This window comes from Oxyura jamaicensis, chromosome 4, assembly GCF_011077185.1.
Source record: "Oxyura jamaicensis isolate SHBP4307 breed ruddy duck chromosome 4, BPBGC_Ojam_1.0, whole genome shotgun sequence".
Taxonomy (NCBI): domain Eukaryota; kingdom Metazoa; phylum Chordata; class Aves; order Anseriformes; family Anatidae; genus Oxyura; species Oxyura jamaicensis.
Window position 1 is genome coordinate 10,598,517 of NC_048896.1, and position 12,484 is coordinate 10,611,000.

Here is a 12,484-nt window from a genome sequence, read left to right on the forward strand (position 1 = left end):
TACCCAGCAGCTCCTGCAGCTCAGCCACTCTTGTCCAGGAGCATCCCCCTGCCTGCCAAAACACTCCCACCTTTCTCTCCCGATCTCTCCCCTGCTCCCACCTCCCCAGGAAAGAGCACAAATTCCCCTCTGCAAGCCAGCAGGGGTTAATGTTGTCAGCCATGACGTCAGGATCCCAGTTCGCCCGGAGAGTCCCCCTCCCCATCCCCAAACTCCCTCTCTCCTCCCCTCCTCTTGTGACTTTGCAATGAGCAGCAAAACTCCACAGGAGCTGCGGCAACAGCACTAGGGAGAGATCCAGTCCTCCCTCGGAGAGCAGCCCTTCCCGCAGACAGGGATTTATTTATTTTCTACACATGCATATATGCATTTCTTCATTTACCGGCTTGCGTTTGGTTTTCCCTTCCCCCCCCCCTTTTTTTTAACCCCTTCAGAAAAGCCCCAGGCCATCCAAGTGATGAGCCCCAGCTTTCCGTAAAATAAAACAACAGCGTGGTGGGGTTGCCTTGCCTCCCCTTCCCCCTTGGAAAATAAAGAGGGAGGGGGGAGCAGGTAGGTAAAATCCAGAATAAAATTGTGTTGCTAGATAACTCACAGCTCCCCCCTCGCGCGCACACACACACACACACCACTCTCTTTCTCCTCCTCCTCTTCTCTGAAGGTGGGTAGCAGGAGCCATGCAACATCTGCAGAACCGGATGGCAAAAGAGCAGGAGGAAAAATAATCCAAGTGGAGTGCTCAGGGGACGTTGAGTTCTTTTTTTTTTTTTTTTTTTTTTCCCCTTTTTTTTTTTTTTTTTTCCTTCTTCTTCTGCGTACCTGTGAGATTCTATTTCACATTTTGCTAAGCCCATTTTGGGGCATTTTGTTTTTCTTTCTCTTGGGATTTTCTCCATTGCCAGAGGATGTCTCTTGTTGAGAGGATGCTGAAAGGAAGAAGAAACGAATTCTTTGACTGGCACTGAAGGAGGGGGGGGGGGATATTTTTCCCCCACATTTTTTAGTTTTTCTCATTATTCTCTTTCTCTAGGAAATCACTAACTGGGGGGGGTTGGTTTCTTTTTTTCCCTCCCCCCCTTTCTTGGAGGGGGATTTCAGGAGATCCATCCTTCTTTCCCCTCCCCTCCAAAGATTTTTTTTTCATCCTTCGTCTTTGTGGAAATGTGGACATTTCAGGCAGACAGATTGAGTGGAATTGTCTCTGCTTTAGCAGCTCTTTGTCTCGCCTGCTGTGCGCAAAGGTAAGGATTGCGATCCCAGCCTGCAGGGACAGGGGGGCTGACACAGGATTTGTTTGTTTTGTTTGGGGGGGTTCTCCATCGATCTGCGTGTGGGAAAGAGGAGGGGGTCCTTTCCCCAAATTGCTTCCCCTGCTGCCTGCTGCTGTTATTTCCCAGTCCGTGACATTTTAGTGGGAGGAGGGATGCTCATACATGAGATGTGGAGCAGGCTCGCTGCCGACGGAGCCCACCTCGCAGCCCACTTGCAGCATGTCCCCCGTCCCCCCCTCCCCTCCGTGCTTGACCTGGGGGAAAATGGCAAAAGGAGCTGTTTTGCTGGGGAACATGGTGTCCATGGAAGCCGAGAGAGTGCACGGCACTGAGCTGTGTGCATACGCAGCCGGGCACAGGGCTGCCTTGGCCATGCCTGTGTGTGCACACACGGTCCACACGCAGCCACACTCACATCCAAGCGTGCTGTGCCTTTACCAGAGCCCCAGCTCTGCGGTGCACAGGAGGCAATGCCTACGTCTGTGACTACACGCAGATTTATGGCATGCCACATAATCATCCGGGGGGGGGGGGGGGGGGAGCCACTCAGATACATCCCTGCATGCGCGCATTAATCGGTGCCTGTTCGGGCACACACATGTGTGTCACGACACGCCGACAGCACAGCATGGTTTACCTGCTCTGTGTGTAGCCATGCAAATGCTCGCACTAATTCCCTGCGTACTCAAGCTGCAGCTGTTCCTGCTGCATGCCTTGAGCCCTCCGAGCTATCCCAGCAGCCGGAGGCGTAGGCACCCATCCAGCCTGGACAAGGTGTACGGAGCACACCTGTTTGCTCCGGCACAGGCAATTACCTGCCGCCTTCACACACCAGAGCAGCGCTGCCTACTCCTTACCCTCCCTTCTCACGTGTGTGGGCAGGTGCCTTTGTACCTGTGTGCACGGAGTCTGCTGGGGGGGAGCTGGGGCATTGCCTTGCCCAGCCACGCATGCTGAGCACTGCGCTCCCGGGGCACATATGCAGGTCCCTGCCCAGGCTTGCGGATCTGTATATACAACGATTTATGTTCCCATAGTTATAAACACGCACATGCGCAGTCATGGCCACCTTCTCCACACCATTTGGGCATGGTTCTGCTGGGTACGGACACACACACAGGCATGCTTTGAGGCGGCGTCCAAGCAATCGTGTAAAGAGCAATGCCCACATCAGGAGCCTGTGCTCAGACATGTCCCTGCATGTGTGTTTGTATCTGCTTGTATCCTGGACCGAGATTCCCCTGTAGTCCCCATGTACATCTCTGCACATCCTGGGGACAAACCTCTCTGCCGTGTGCACATGCCTCCAGCTACTCCCACACACCCCCGCCAGCAGCACGGTGTGCATGTATGTGGCTGTTTGGCTGCAAGTGTACGTGTGTATGTAAAGCACACGCACACCCACACAGCCAGGGACACAGTATTCAAAAATTCAGTTCACAGGCTGGATGTACGTGCTCCCTCAGCGGATGCAGACCCACATTTGCCAGGAATAGCACTTGCATGCAGCTGCTCGCCCACAGCTGGGCAAATGCACAACTTGCCTGTGCAGTGGGAGGGAAGTGGCTTTTTGGATCAAAAAGAGCACTGAGAGACATGAGTCCTTGCCCATAAACACGATGCCAGCTTATACCCTCATGGGGCCAGCTGGTAGCTGAGGAGGAGGAAGGAGCCCTGCCTCCCTCTTCCCACTCTGCCCCTTTCTGCAGGGCCCCTGGCACGTTGCTTGCTGTCTCTGCCTCAGTTTCTTTGCCTCTATGAAGGAGGCAACACGGCTTCTGAGCTTGTGGCCTATGAGGGGCTGAAGAGAAGTGTCTAAGCCCCCCTGAGAAATACTGAATATGGAAATCTATGAATATTGAAATGTGTACCCAGGAGTGACTATCTAGAGATGAATAAATGCTGGTGCACACTACCAATCCACAGTGAGTGTATACACAAAAACACAGTGCAAAAACTCACATACCTGCATAGAAATCCACAGGTGCAGACAGGCCTTGCAAGTACAGGCACTGTGCTGTGACAATGTCCACCTGTGTGCACCTCTGTAGCCTTTTTTCAGTGAACAAAGTGATGCAATCAAGAGCTATCTCTTTGTAAGGTGCCCAGTCAGGAGGGCAGCTCAGGCACAACCCCAGCACAAGTGCTGAGCAGTTTGTCCACGCACGAAGCTGGGCCAGGGAGGCGTGCTGCCTCACATTCGCACATCACTGCTCAGCTGAGAAACCCCTGCACGTCCACAGCCTGGGCATCCAGAACCTTAATGCATGCCCAGACTCCCTGGCGGTCCCACTTGCCTCCACCCACACCTGTACGGACAGCCTGGCCACCCGGGAGCCCAGCCTCTGGCACCCACAAACGCCTGTTTACATGCACCTGCACACATCATGTCCACACCCCAGCGTGGACATCCTGACCTAACCCAACTGAGCAGGTTCTGCACCTGTAACCCCCTCCACGCAGACTTGGAGGTGGTCACGCACATGCACACATGCTCGAGCACATCTGCCACAGCTGCAGCCCTGGCATGCGGTGCTTTCCTGTGGCTGCGTGTTTGCGTGCCCACGCAGGAGCCCGTGCATTCCCTGCGGAGTCAGCAGAGGGTGCAGACCTGGCTGTGTGTGCACAGATACATGGGCATGTCACCACAAACCCTGGTGTCCGGAGAGGTGCAGGGCTGGCTGGCAGAGGCAGTGCTACGGTGCAGCTTGCTTTTGCCTAGAATGGATGTGGGAGGCAGTGTTGACAGGGAGACATGCTGTTTTGGTGGGTGACTGCAAAGAGCAGCGCCTGTCACAGGCAGGGCCCCTATTCTTATGCAAAACAGGGGATGGAGGTTGGCACAGGGGCTGGGTTTCAGATGAGAGAACCTATATACCCCGCAGCACTGAATAGCTTCAATATTTTTAGCATCCTCTGCATTCTGGTTTCCCACCTTCAGCTTTGCGTTGGCTCGTGGGCTGCTTTTAGAGAGAGCTCCCTTCTTGATGGAGGGGCTGGAGCAGGGCTGGGGAGGGCAGCAGCCCCCTGCCCGGCTGTCAGAGGGCTGGGAGGGACAGGAGCCGGGCCCTGGCACACAGTGAAAGATGGACTCTCCTTCCCTTCCCTGCCCCTCGAGTCGCGTTGCTAAGAAGCCATGGTGATGCTGAGTGGCAGAAAATTAATGTTCACATGCCAAAGACTGTCTGTGTGCTACGGCCACAGGAGCGTTGCTTTTTCCCGTGCCTCAAGAATACGAAGGCACAGCTGGGCGTGCAAGACAGCAGTGCTTGCACAGGGATGTGAGGGTGCAGGCTGCGTGCTGGGGGCAGGTGTGCAGCAGGGACCTGGGTGCGTGACAGCTCCACGCTGTGTTGGGTGAAATGAGGAGAAAGTGCCCAGCAAGGTGGGCTGGTGGCCAGCAGCACGGGGTGAGCAGTGCCCACGCAGGGGTCCTGCGGGACGGCCGGGACACAGACCTGCACCAGAAGCAGCCTGGGGTGCATGGTGCTGAGGGGTGCGGGACATGCAAGGGGTCCTGGGGGATGCTGTGGGACATGAGGGGTGCTGCGGAGGTGCTGCCTGGCTGGAACCTCCACCCACGGGGCTGGGAGCACCTGGGATGATGAGCAACCTCTCTGTCCTTTTTTATTTCAGCCCCTCCACTGGGAATATTTCTGTGGTGAAAGAGATCGTGGACAAACTGCTGAAGGGCTATGACGTCCGCCTCAGGCCTGACTTTGGAGGTATGGTGACCGACCTGCAGCGTGCTCCCCCCTGCCTCCCCTTGCCTTCTTCCCTCCTGGTTTTCCTCTCCATCACCTGCTCTTTCCTCCCACCCTGCTCTTTCCCATCCCTGGCTCCCTGGTCTCCCCAGCGGAGGTCCTCCAGCTCCCGTGCTGGGCGCTGAGCTCCGTAGTGCCTGGGTCAGCCAAACTCGCTTGGGCCAGGTTCAACCTTGCTGAGAGCCACTGGAGACCAGAACTGTTGGGGGAAAAAAAAAAGGAATCCTATTCCAAATTCACAGTTTCTGTGCACAAATGGGGGATTGTCCATGGTGGGATGTTGCTGGGGACTTCTTGCTGGGACAGACGCTCTGGATTTTCTCTGCTCTGAGCTTTCCTCCATCAAGGACCACAGGTTACACTTCCACCACTTCTGCTGCTCCCAGTGCCAGAATTTTGATATGATATGGGATAAAATAATCCCTGAGGAGCCGGTGTCCTCACTCTTATTCTGTAGGAGATGGAGGCACCTGCAATTCCTCTCTTGTGCCCTGTGAGCAGAAAGGAGAATGGGAATGGCCTGTTATTCGCCACCCCACTGGAGATAAAATATGAAATAATCCTTGGGTATTGTCATCCTGCTGGGTACTGCTGCGGTCCATTATTGGAGACAAGCAGGCAGTGGAGAGCCCACCACTGGCCATGTGGTGGGGGGATTTGGAGCACTTCTGGCTTCACCTGCCAGACTTGGCTATTTTAATGTTTTTCTGGGCAATGCTAATTCCTGCTCAGGAGGACGAGTGTGGAACTGGGGGAGCTTCAGCCTGCAGGAGGACAGGAGCCACGGCCAGGTGTTCTCCAGGCAGCTGCTGGAAAGGGATTTCATTCGTGGGCTTTTGAGAGAAAGAGATGCCAGGGCCAGGTCAATGGTGGGCAAGGATTTGGTAATCCCAAATGGCCCGATCCAAAGCCCCTTGCAGCTGGGGGCAGGGGAATATCCCCACTGATTTCATCAGGTTTTGATGTCACCCTGCTGCCAGGAGGGCAGTGTGAGGTGCTGCTGGCCCTGGCCTCGTGGGGGCTGTGTGGTGGGGACAATGCTCATTCCTGCACGGGGCAGCTGGGCGGTCACCTCAGTGCACAGAGCATGGCTTCGGGTGGCCTTGAAAGAAAATTAGATTCCCCTCTCTTTTCTTTTCTCCTTTGAATGTGAGAGATGGCTGGATTTGATTTAAAGGGTCTGTCCAGGAAATGTGAAATGCCCTCTTAACTGACCGGCCCCAGTCACAAGAATTGGCGCAGTCACGTTTTATGAGGGGGAGAACTGCAGAGGTGACATAAAAACTGCAAGGAAAACCACCTCGTAAGCTGTCGGGATGATTACAATACAGTAAAACAGCAGGTGACCCAGCTCCATGGGGACACGGAGCAGAGGGGCGCTGGGGGTGCCATGGGGAGCCGTGGAGGTCCTGGCTCACAGCCTGCACACCCTGCCCATGCCCCTGGGACAGCCAGCCCACCCCGGGACACACCGCCCCATCCGTCAGCCCGGGTGCTGGCCATGCTGCCGGGTCTGTGCAATGCACGGGCTGGGTGTGCATCGCATTTCTGACTGTAAAATGGATGGTTTGGGGAAAAATTTCAGTTTATATGATTTTACCGTGAATACCCAAAGTGCAAACTGCATTCTCCTCAGACGAGCAGAGAAAGGGAAAACAGCAGTAGCTCTCTTTCCCTGTATGCATCTCACCTTGCCTTTCATCCTCTCTTGGCCTTCCTTCCACTCGGGAGTGCAAAGTCCCGGCTGGCAGCACCCACAGTCGTGCCGCTGGTGCTCAGTGTGCAGGGACACCCTAGCTCTGAGCGTGTCTGGCCCTCTGCCCTTGAGGATGAGCTTCTGTGTACAAAAATTGCCCCTGCAGCATTTATACACAAGGGAAGGATGGGCTGAGAGGGGGTCCGAACGCTGCAGATCATTCGCATTGCACACTCATGGAAAAGGAGTAGAAGTCTCCTCGCACCACCGCTGTCCCCAGAGCTCACCAGTTCCCTCAGATCTGGGGCCAAATCCATTGCCAGGACAAATCCAGAGGGATCACTCCAGGGGCTGTCTCGGGGCTGGCCCCCAGTGACTGAGGTCTCTGGCTGGACAGGCAGCTGCCTGCAGGAGTGGGCAGGTCAGAGCAAAGCGGCTCCTCTCCCCTGCTGGCACTAAGGAACACGCTGTCCTCTTTCAATCTCCCACCCTGGGTTCTTTGCCTTCTCCACAGCCAGGCTCTGACTCTGGTCCACCTGCAGTGCCAGGCTCAGATGGGTGCAGAAATCAGCCCACTGGCCTCAAAGCAAATCATGCTGCTCCCCTCCTCTCCCTGGGGAAGAAAGGATCTCCAACAGCCCCTTCTGTCCTGCTGTCTCCATTCAAGGACCCTCCTCATCCCGCCCCCCCCACTGCCCCTGAGAAGTGGTGCTTCAACAGCTCCAAAGGCAACTCACAGTTCCCCAGTCCCCCTTTTTTTTCTTTTTTTTTTTTTTTTTTGAGAGAGAAAGAGAACTCCGACTAATGCCAAAAGGAGGACAGGCCTGCTGGGGATTGCAGTTCACTTTTTAATTTTGAGATGCCTCGTTAGCTCTGGGCCGAGCTGAGTGGCTGAGAAGCATCAGCTACTCGCTCGCCTCCCCTCTCTCCCACCCCCTGGAAACCCATCAGGGCACCGAGCAGGTCGGCTCTCAGGGGCCTGGGAGCTGAGCTGAACTGGGGGATGCACGGGAGAAAGGGGGAAAGTTGGAGCCGTGTAGGGGTGATGGAAAAATCTGGGAGCGCCTCCTCCAGAACCCCCCCCCCTCCAGATCAGCAGCGGCAGCCCAAGGGAATCCCAAGCCAGGAGAAGTGGAGCGGAGGGGGTGATGCTGAAGTGGATGCAGTGGGACCAGCAGATATTGAGTACAGGTGATAAATCCTTCCAGCCCACAGACCCCTGGACAGTCCCCTCTTACCTCCCAGTCACTGTCCCCCATGCCCCAGAGGAGCACACCAGGCCAGGGAGATGTAGGACACCAGCAGGGTGAGATATATAGTGTGACCGTAGTGCCCAGTTTTCGGGGGCCGGGCAGGGACAAAGGGCAGGGTGCCACTGCACCACGGGTCTAAGGGGCTTGGCCAGGGCTGTGGTGGGGCACTGGGATGCCCAGTTCACAGGAGGGATCTGCAGGGTAGGAGGAAGGCCCAGCCAACCATCCCAGCCTGCTGAAGCTCTCTGCCCTGGTACTGCAAGGATGTGGCAGTGGTGGGGAGCGAGGTTTTCTGGCAGGATGAGCTGGGGAGCCGGGGAGCCGACCTCACTGGGACACCAAAGGGCAGGCGGGTGGGCTCCATCTGGCCTGAGGGATGGGCAGCACAGGGGGCATTGCCGCCTTGCAATGGGTAGGTTGCAAACCAGGCTGCAGTGCAGCAAGCAGGTTGCTCAAGATTTGGGACTGGATGAGCAGCGGATGCTGCAGATCAGGTCTGGGAAGCATTGCAGAGCTACGGGTGCAGGAGAGAGGGAGCTTGCAGAGCAGCACCCTGGATCTTGTAAATGCTCTTAAGCACTCGCTTCCAGAAGCGCTAGTTCCATAGGAGGGGAAAAAAAAGACAAGAAAAAAAAAATAAAAAATAAAAAAAAAAAAAAAAAAAAAAAAAAAAAGAGAAAGTAAATGAAGACTGTCTTGCCCCAGGGTAGAGAAGGCAATGAAGGAATGGCAGGAGGATCCCGCTTGAGCTCAGTGACTCAGCTGCTCTCTATTGGTGCAACATCTCCAGCCCAAAACTTTGCAAGAGTTTCAAGCAGATCTTTTCTCTGCGTCTTTCCCAGGAGCTGATGGAAAGGGGACCCTGCATGGCTTCCCAGCATCATTTACTGATCTTCTTAGCCAAAAAAGCAAGGGGAGAATATTCTCTCCTCCTTGACCCCAGCCCACCTAGAAATTATAGGGTTCCTAGTGTCTATCCTGGGTGACGTGCACAGTGCCTGAAAATGTGCGGTGAAAAGGGAATGATGGGGAAACCTTCAGGATTACACTGTAACTCCTGTGTTTCCATGCCTGTGGGTCCAGCAGCCTCCCCTGCTCCAGTTTTTATTCAAACTTCCCTAAGGAGAATTAGAGCTTGGTGGGGGGTCTGGGATCAAAATAAACCTGGGCTCTGCTCCTTGTCTGCTCTGCAGCAGGGACCTGGCTTTCCAGCTTTCATCACCCTGGCCCAGTATCACCACTCTCCTCTGAGACACGAACCCCTCCTTAGCTGCAATACCTTGCCCTCCCTGCTTTGCTCCTCCTGCTCTCGCCCCTCTCTGCTCCATCACTCCTGCACCCTCTCGTGGTCCCAGCCCCAAGTTCAGCGGACTCGGCAGTGAAATCCTTAGCCACTCTCTGCGTAACGATATCCCCTGAAGCCCAGAATTGTAAAAATAAATGATTGCTGATGCATAAAGTGTTGCAGTGAAGCACCGTCGGTGGTTCAGGGCTTGGGAACCAGCGGGGCTGGCAGCGGAGCGGTGTGTTGGCTGGCACGACTGCGGCAGGAGGCGGCGGGGGCCCAGCCCTGGCCCACCAGCCCTGCGTGCCTGGGAAACAACTGGTCTTACTGGTGCTGTAATGGAAGTGAAGGGTATTCGGTGTCTTACGTAGTCAAGGCTGGCAGTGTTGCATACCGCTAAGGCTCCCTGAAAAGGTTCCTGTTTTCCACTGCGTATACAGCTTGGCCACTGAGCTTGTGTTTTTTTTTTGTTTTGTTTTGTTTTGCTTTTCTTTTCTTTTTCTTTTCTTTTTTTTTTCTTTTTTTTTTTTTTTCTTTTTTTTCCATGTAGCTAGCTTGCTTTGACTTTTCCAAGGGAAGGGGGAAATTTTAGGCAAAATGATTCAGACGTTTCTGATAACAAGCCAAGGCACATACATGCTGGGTGGCACATACATGCTGGGTTTTTTCCTCCTTCAAAATGTTGGGGGGCGAAGCTGGCAGCCCCCCCAGCAGGGCTGGCACTGGTGCACGCACAGCCATGTGCCCAGTGCCACCACCAACCCAGCTGGCACCAGCATCTCAGCCCCACCACCTCCACCCCATCACAAAAGCCTGGCTACACAGGAAATATCCCCCTTCCTTCCCTGTACCCAGCTCCGGGTCTGAAAGCAGAGGGATGAATATAAATCAGAAGGGAAAGGGGAATAAATTAAGGCAGGAGAAGCAGGAGCTGTCTGCAGAAGTCAGCAAACCCCTGTGCCACCCAGGGCCAAAGCAAAGGTGGCAATGCCACCAGGGCCACCAGCAGCCCCACTGTCCTTACTAAAGGGTGCTAAGCAAAGGGTGCTCTTGGTCAGTGAAATTGGCTGCAGCTGCACAGCCCCCACTGCCTCCCCCATTTACATGACTTCTGGCTCCAGGCCATGGGTCACATCCTCTCTAGGGCTAATCCAGAAGGAAGATGACAACCTCCTGCTGTTGTGTCTTTCTTCATTAGCTGAAGTGGCAGGAAATGAAAGGATCCAGTCCTTCTTGGGACATATGTGGATGTTAACACATTGCCACATGATGGGATTTCTATTTTTTTCACTTTGCTCTTTTTATAAGAAATACATACTGTGTTAAGGGCTTTGAGGCTGTAAAGTCTCAGGACTTCAGAAAAGCCAGAGCTGAGGTTGCTCCCTGCCTCTGTGTTTGGTCCCCTGGTGAGGGTGCATCCGGAGGTGAGATCCAGCAACCTCTTCCTCCTGCACACCTCTACAGAGGACCCAAGAGATGCCTTTTACACATGGAGCTGCTCCTTCATGTTCCCCTAATTTAAAACTGGTCCAGGCTGGGAGCAGGACTAGCTGAGGTGGTCACAGATGATTAGGACAGGTTGAGCCAACAAAAAACTGGAGTGATCTGCAAGTCTGGTGCAAAGCCTAGGACTGAGCAGGCGTGAATGTGTTTACACTTCCCCTCTGGGACACATCCAGTTTTGGAGAACAGGACCCAGCTACACAAACAGATCCTGGCCTTTCCTGGAGGCCTCCCCCTCACTCGCTGCACGGCTATCAGGTTCTTCAGCAAATCAGGCAGGGACCCCACTGACAACGCTGTCCTCCAGTACATAATCCTGCGTCATCCTCAGAGTAAATCCATCCTCTATTGAATGAGGAAGAGGAATGAACAAGGATCCTGTGGGCTGTTTAATTAAAAACTGCCTCCGTAAGATCCATTCAACAGTGGGCATCATTCTACCTAAGTTTCATCCCTTTTGTTTTTTTTTTGGGGGGGGGGGGTGCAATAACATTTTAGAATATTAGAGCAGTCCCTTCCTCCAGTGTGACAGAGCTTGCAGACTTCTTGTTGCACGTTGAGCATATTTATGTGTCCTTCTGTGGCCCCATGAGATCCTGATTTTCTTCCTTCAGAGACAGGAAGCTCTGGGTGGTATGACAAGGAGAGCAGTGAAGGTGGGTTCCCCCGGCTCTCAGCACAGAGTAAAGTTGGATTTGGGTGTCTGAGCAATCTGGCTGCCTGCCCCAGATCAGTGCTCGATAGCACCAAGTATTGTTTCCTGGGTTTGGTAACCAGTGAAGGACATGAAGCCCTGCTGTCATCCATAAAGCCACTATATTTTCACAGCAACAGGAGCTGTTGATTCTCTTTCCTATGATGAATCCCACATAGGATTATTGCATTCAGTTGCCTTCCTCCTTCCTTTTCCCCCTTTCCCTACCTTCCCACCCCGACACAGCCACTTTCAGTGCTGCTGGGGCTCATCCTTGGCAGTGCACTGTGGCTGGTCGAGGGCTCTGAGATCTCTCTCCCTAAAAGAAAGGTGTCAACATTGTTTTTGCAAAGCATTTATTCCATGATTTTCGCCTCTTTGCTTAGTCTCAGATTTTTTTATTAGTGAAATAAAATGTATTCAAGTTATTGATTAGCAGAAAAAAATCCAATAATTCTTAATTAATTAACTGATTAAAAGCAGGCTGTTGTTTATAGCCAGGCTGGAGAATGCTTGCCATCTCACCTGGGCACATCTTTCTCCTTGATTAATATCTACATAACATTCAACCATTTCTGAGTCTATTCTGCCAGTAAACTTGCCTTCTAGGGACTGTCACTGCAAGCAAAATGTGAAAAGAGTGCAAAACCCATTAGTACAAGTCTTTTTGATTACTCAAAATATATTCCCACAGCCCTAGAGCTGTTCATCAGAGCAGCTTTACATATCTGCATTGTTCATTTCCTCAGACTCCCAATATCCCAGCTAGGCAGAAAAATATTTTTAACCCATAGAGCATGAAATGTAAAAGACCGGGGATAAGCTGTAGCTTCACTCTTACATGAAACACAGACTACATGTGCATGTCAGTTTTCTCACCTATGTCTGGTTCAGAGAAAAAAAAAGGCAGGAGGCTATTGAAGTGTCAGGCTGAACTGATGTAATATGGTTCTTCAGCCATAGTGACAGCATTTGGTGTGGAAGACTCTAAGATTCATTCTTGCAGATAGCCCTTGGT

General features: G+C 53.3%; 1 protein-coding gene and 1 long non-coding RNA gene across 3 annotated transcripts in view; one reads left to right on the forward strand and one right to left on the reverse strand.

The window, feature by feature from the left end:
• Window positions 1-802: 802 nt before the first annotated feature.
• On the reverse strand, window positions 803-2,262 carry LOC118166905. The gene is made up of 2 exons (XR_004750793.1): window positions 1,909-2,262; window positions 803-926 (listed from the first exon to the last, which is right to left on the reverse strand). It is a non-coding gene; the product is annotated as an uncharacterized LOC118166905 (long non-coding RNA).
• The window catches only part of LOC118166903 (gamma-aminobutyric acid receptor subunit beta-4), a 61,514-nt gene continuing 50,191 nt past the window's right edge, over window positions 1,162-12,484 (forward strand). For both annotated transcript variants that reach the window (XM_035326082.1, XM_035326083.1), the window contains exons 1-2: window positions 1,162-1,241; window positions 4,908-4,996. In XM_035326082.1, the coding sequence (XP_035181973.1) occupies window positions 1,162-1,241; window positions 4,908-4,996 (169 nt within the window). The remainder of the gene's footprint in view (window positions 1,242-4,907; window positions 4,997-12,484) is intronic.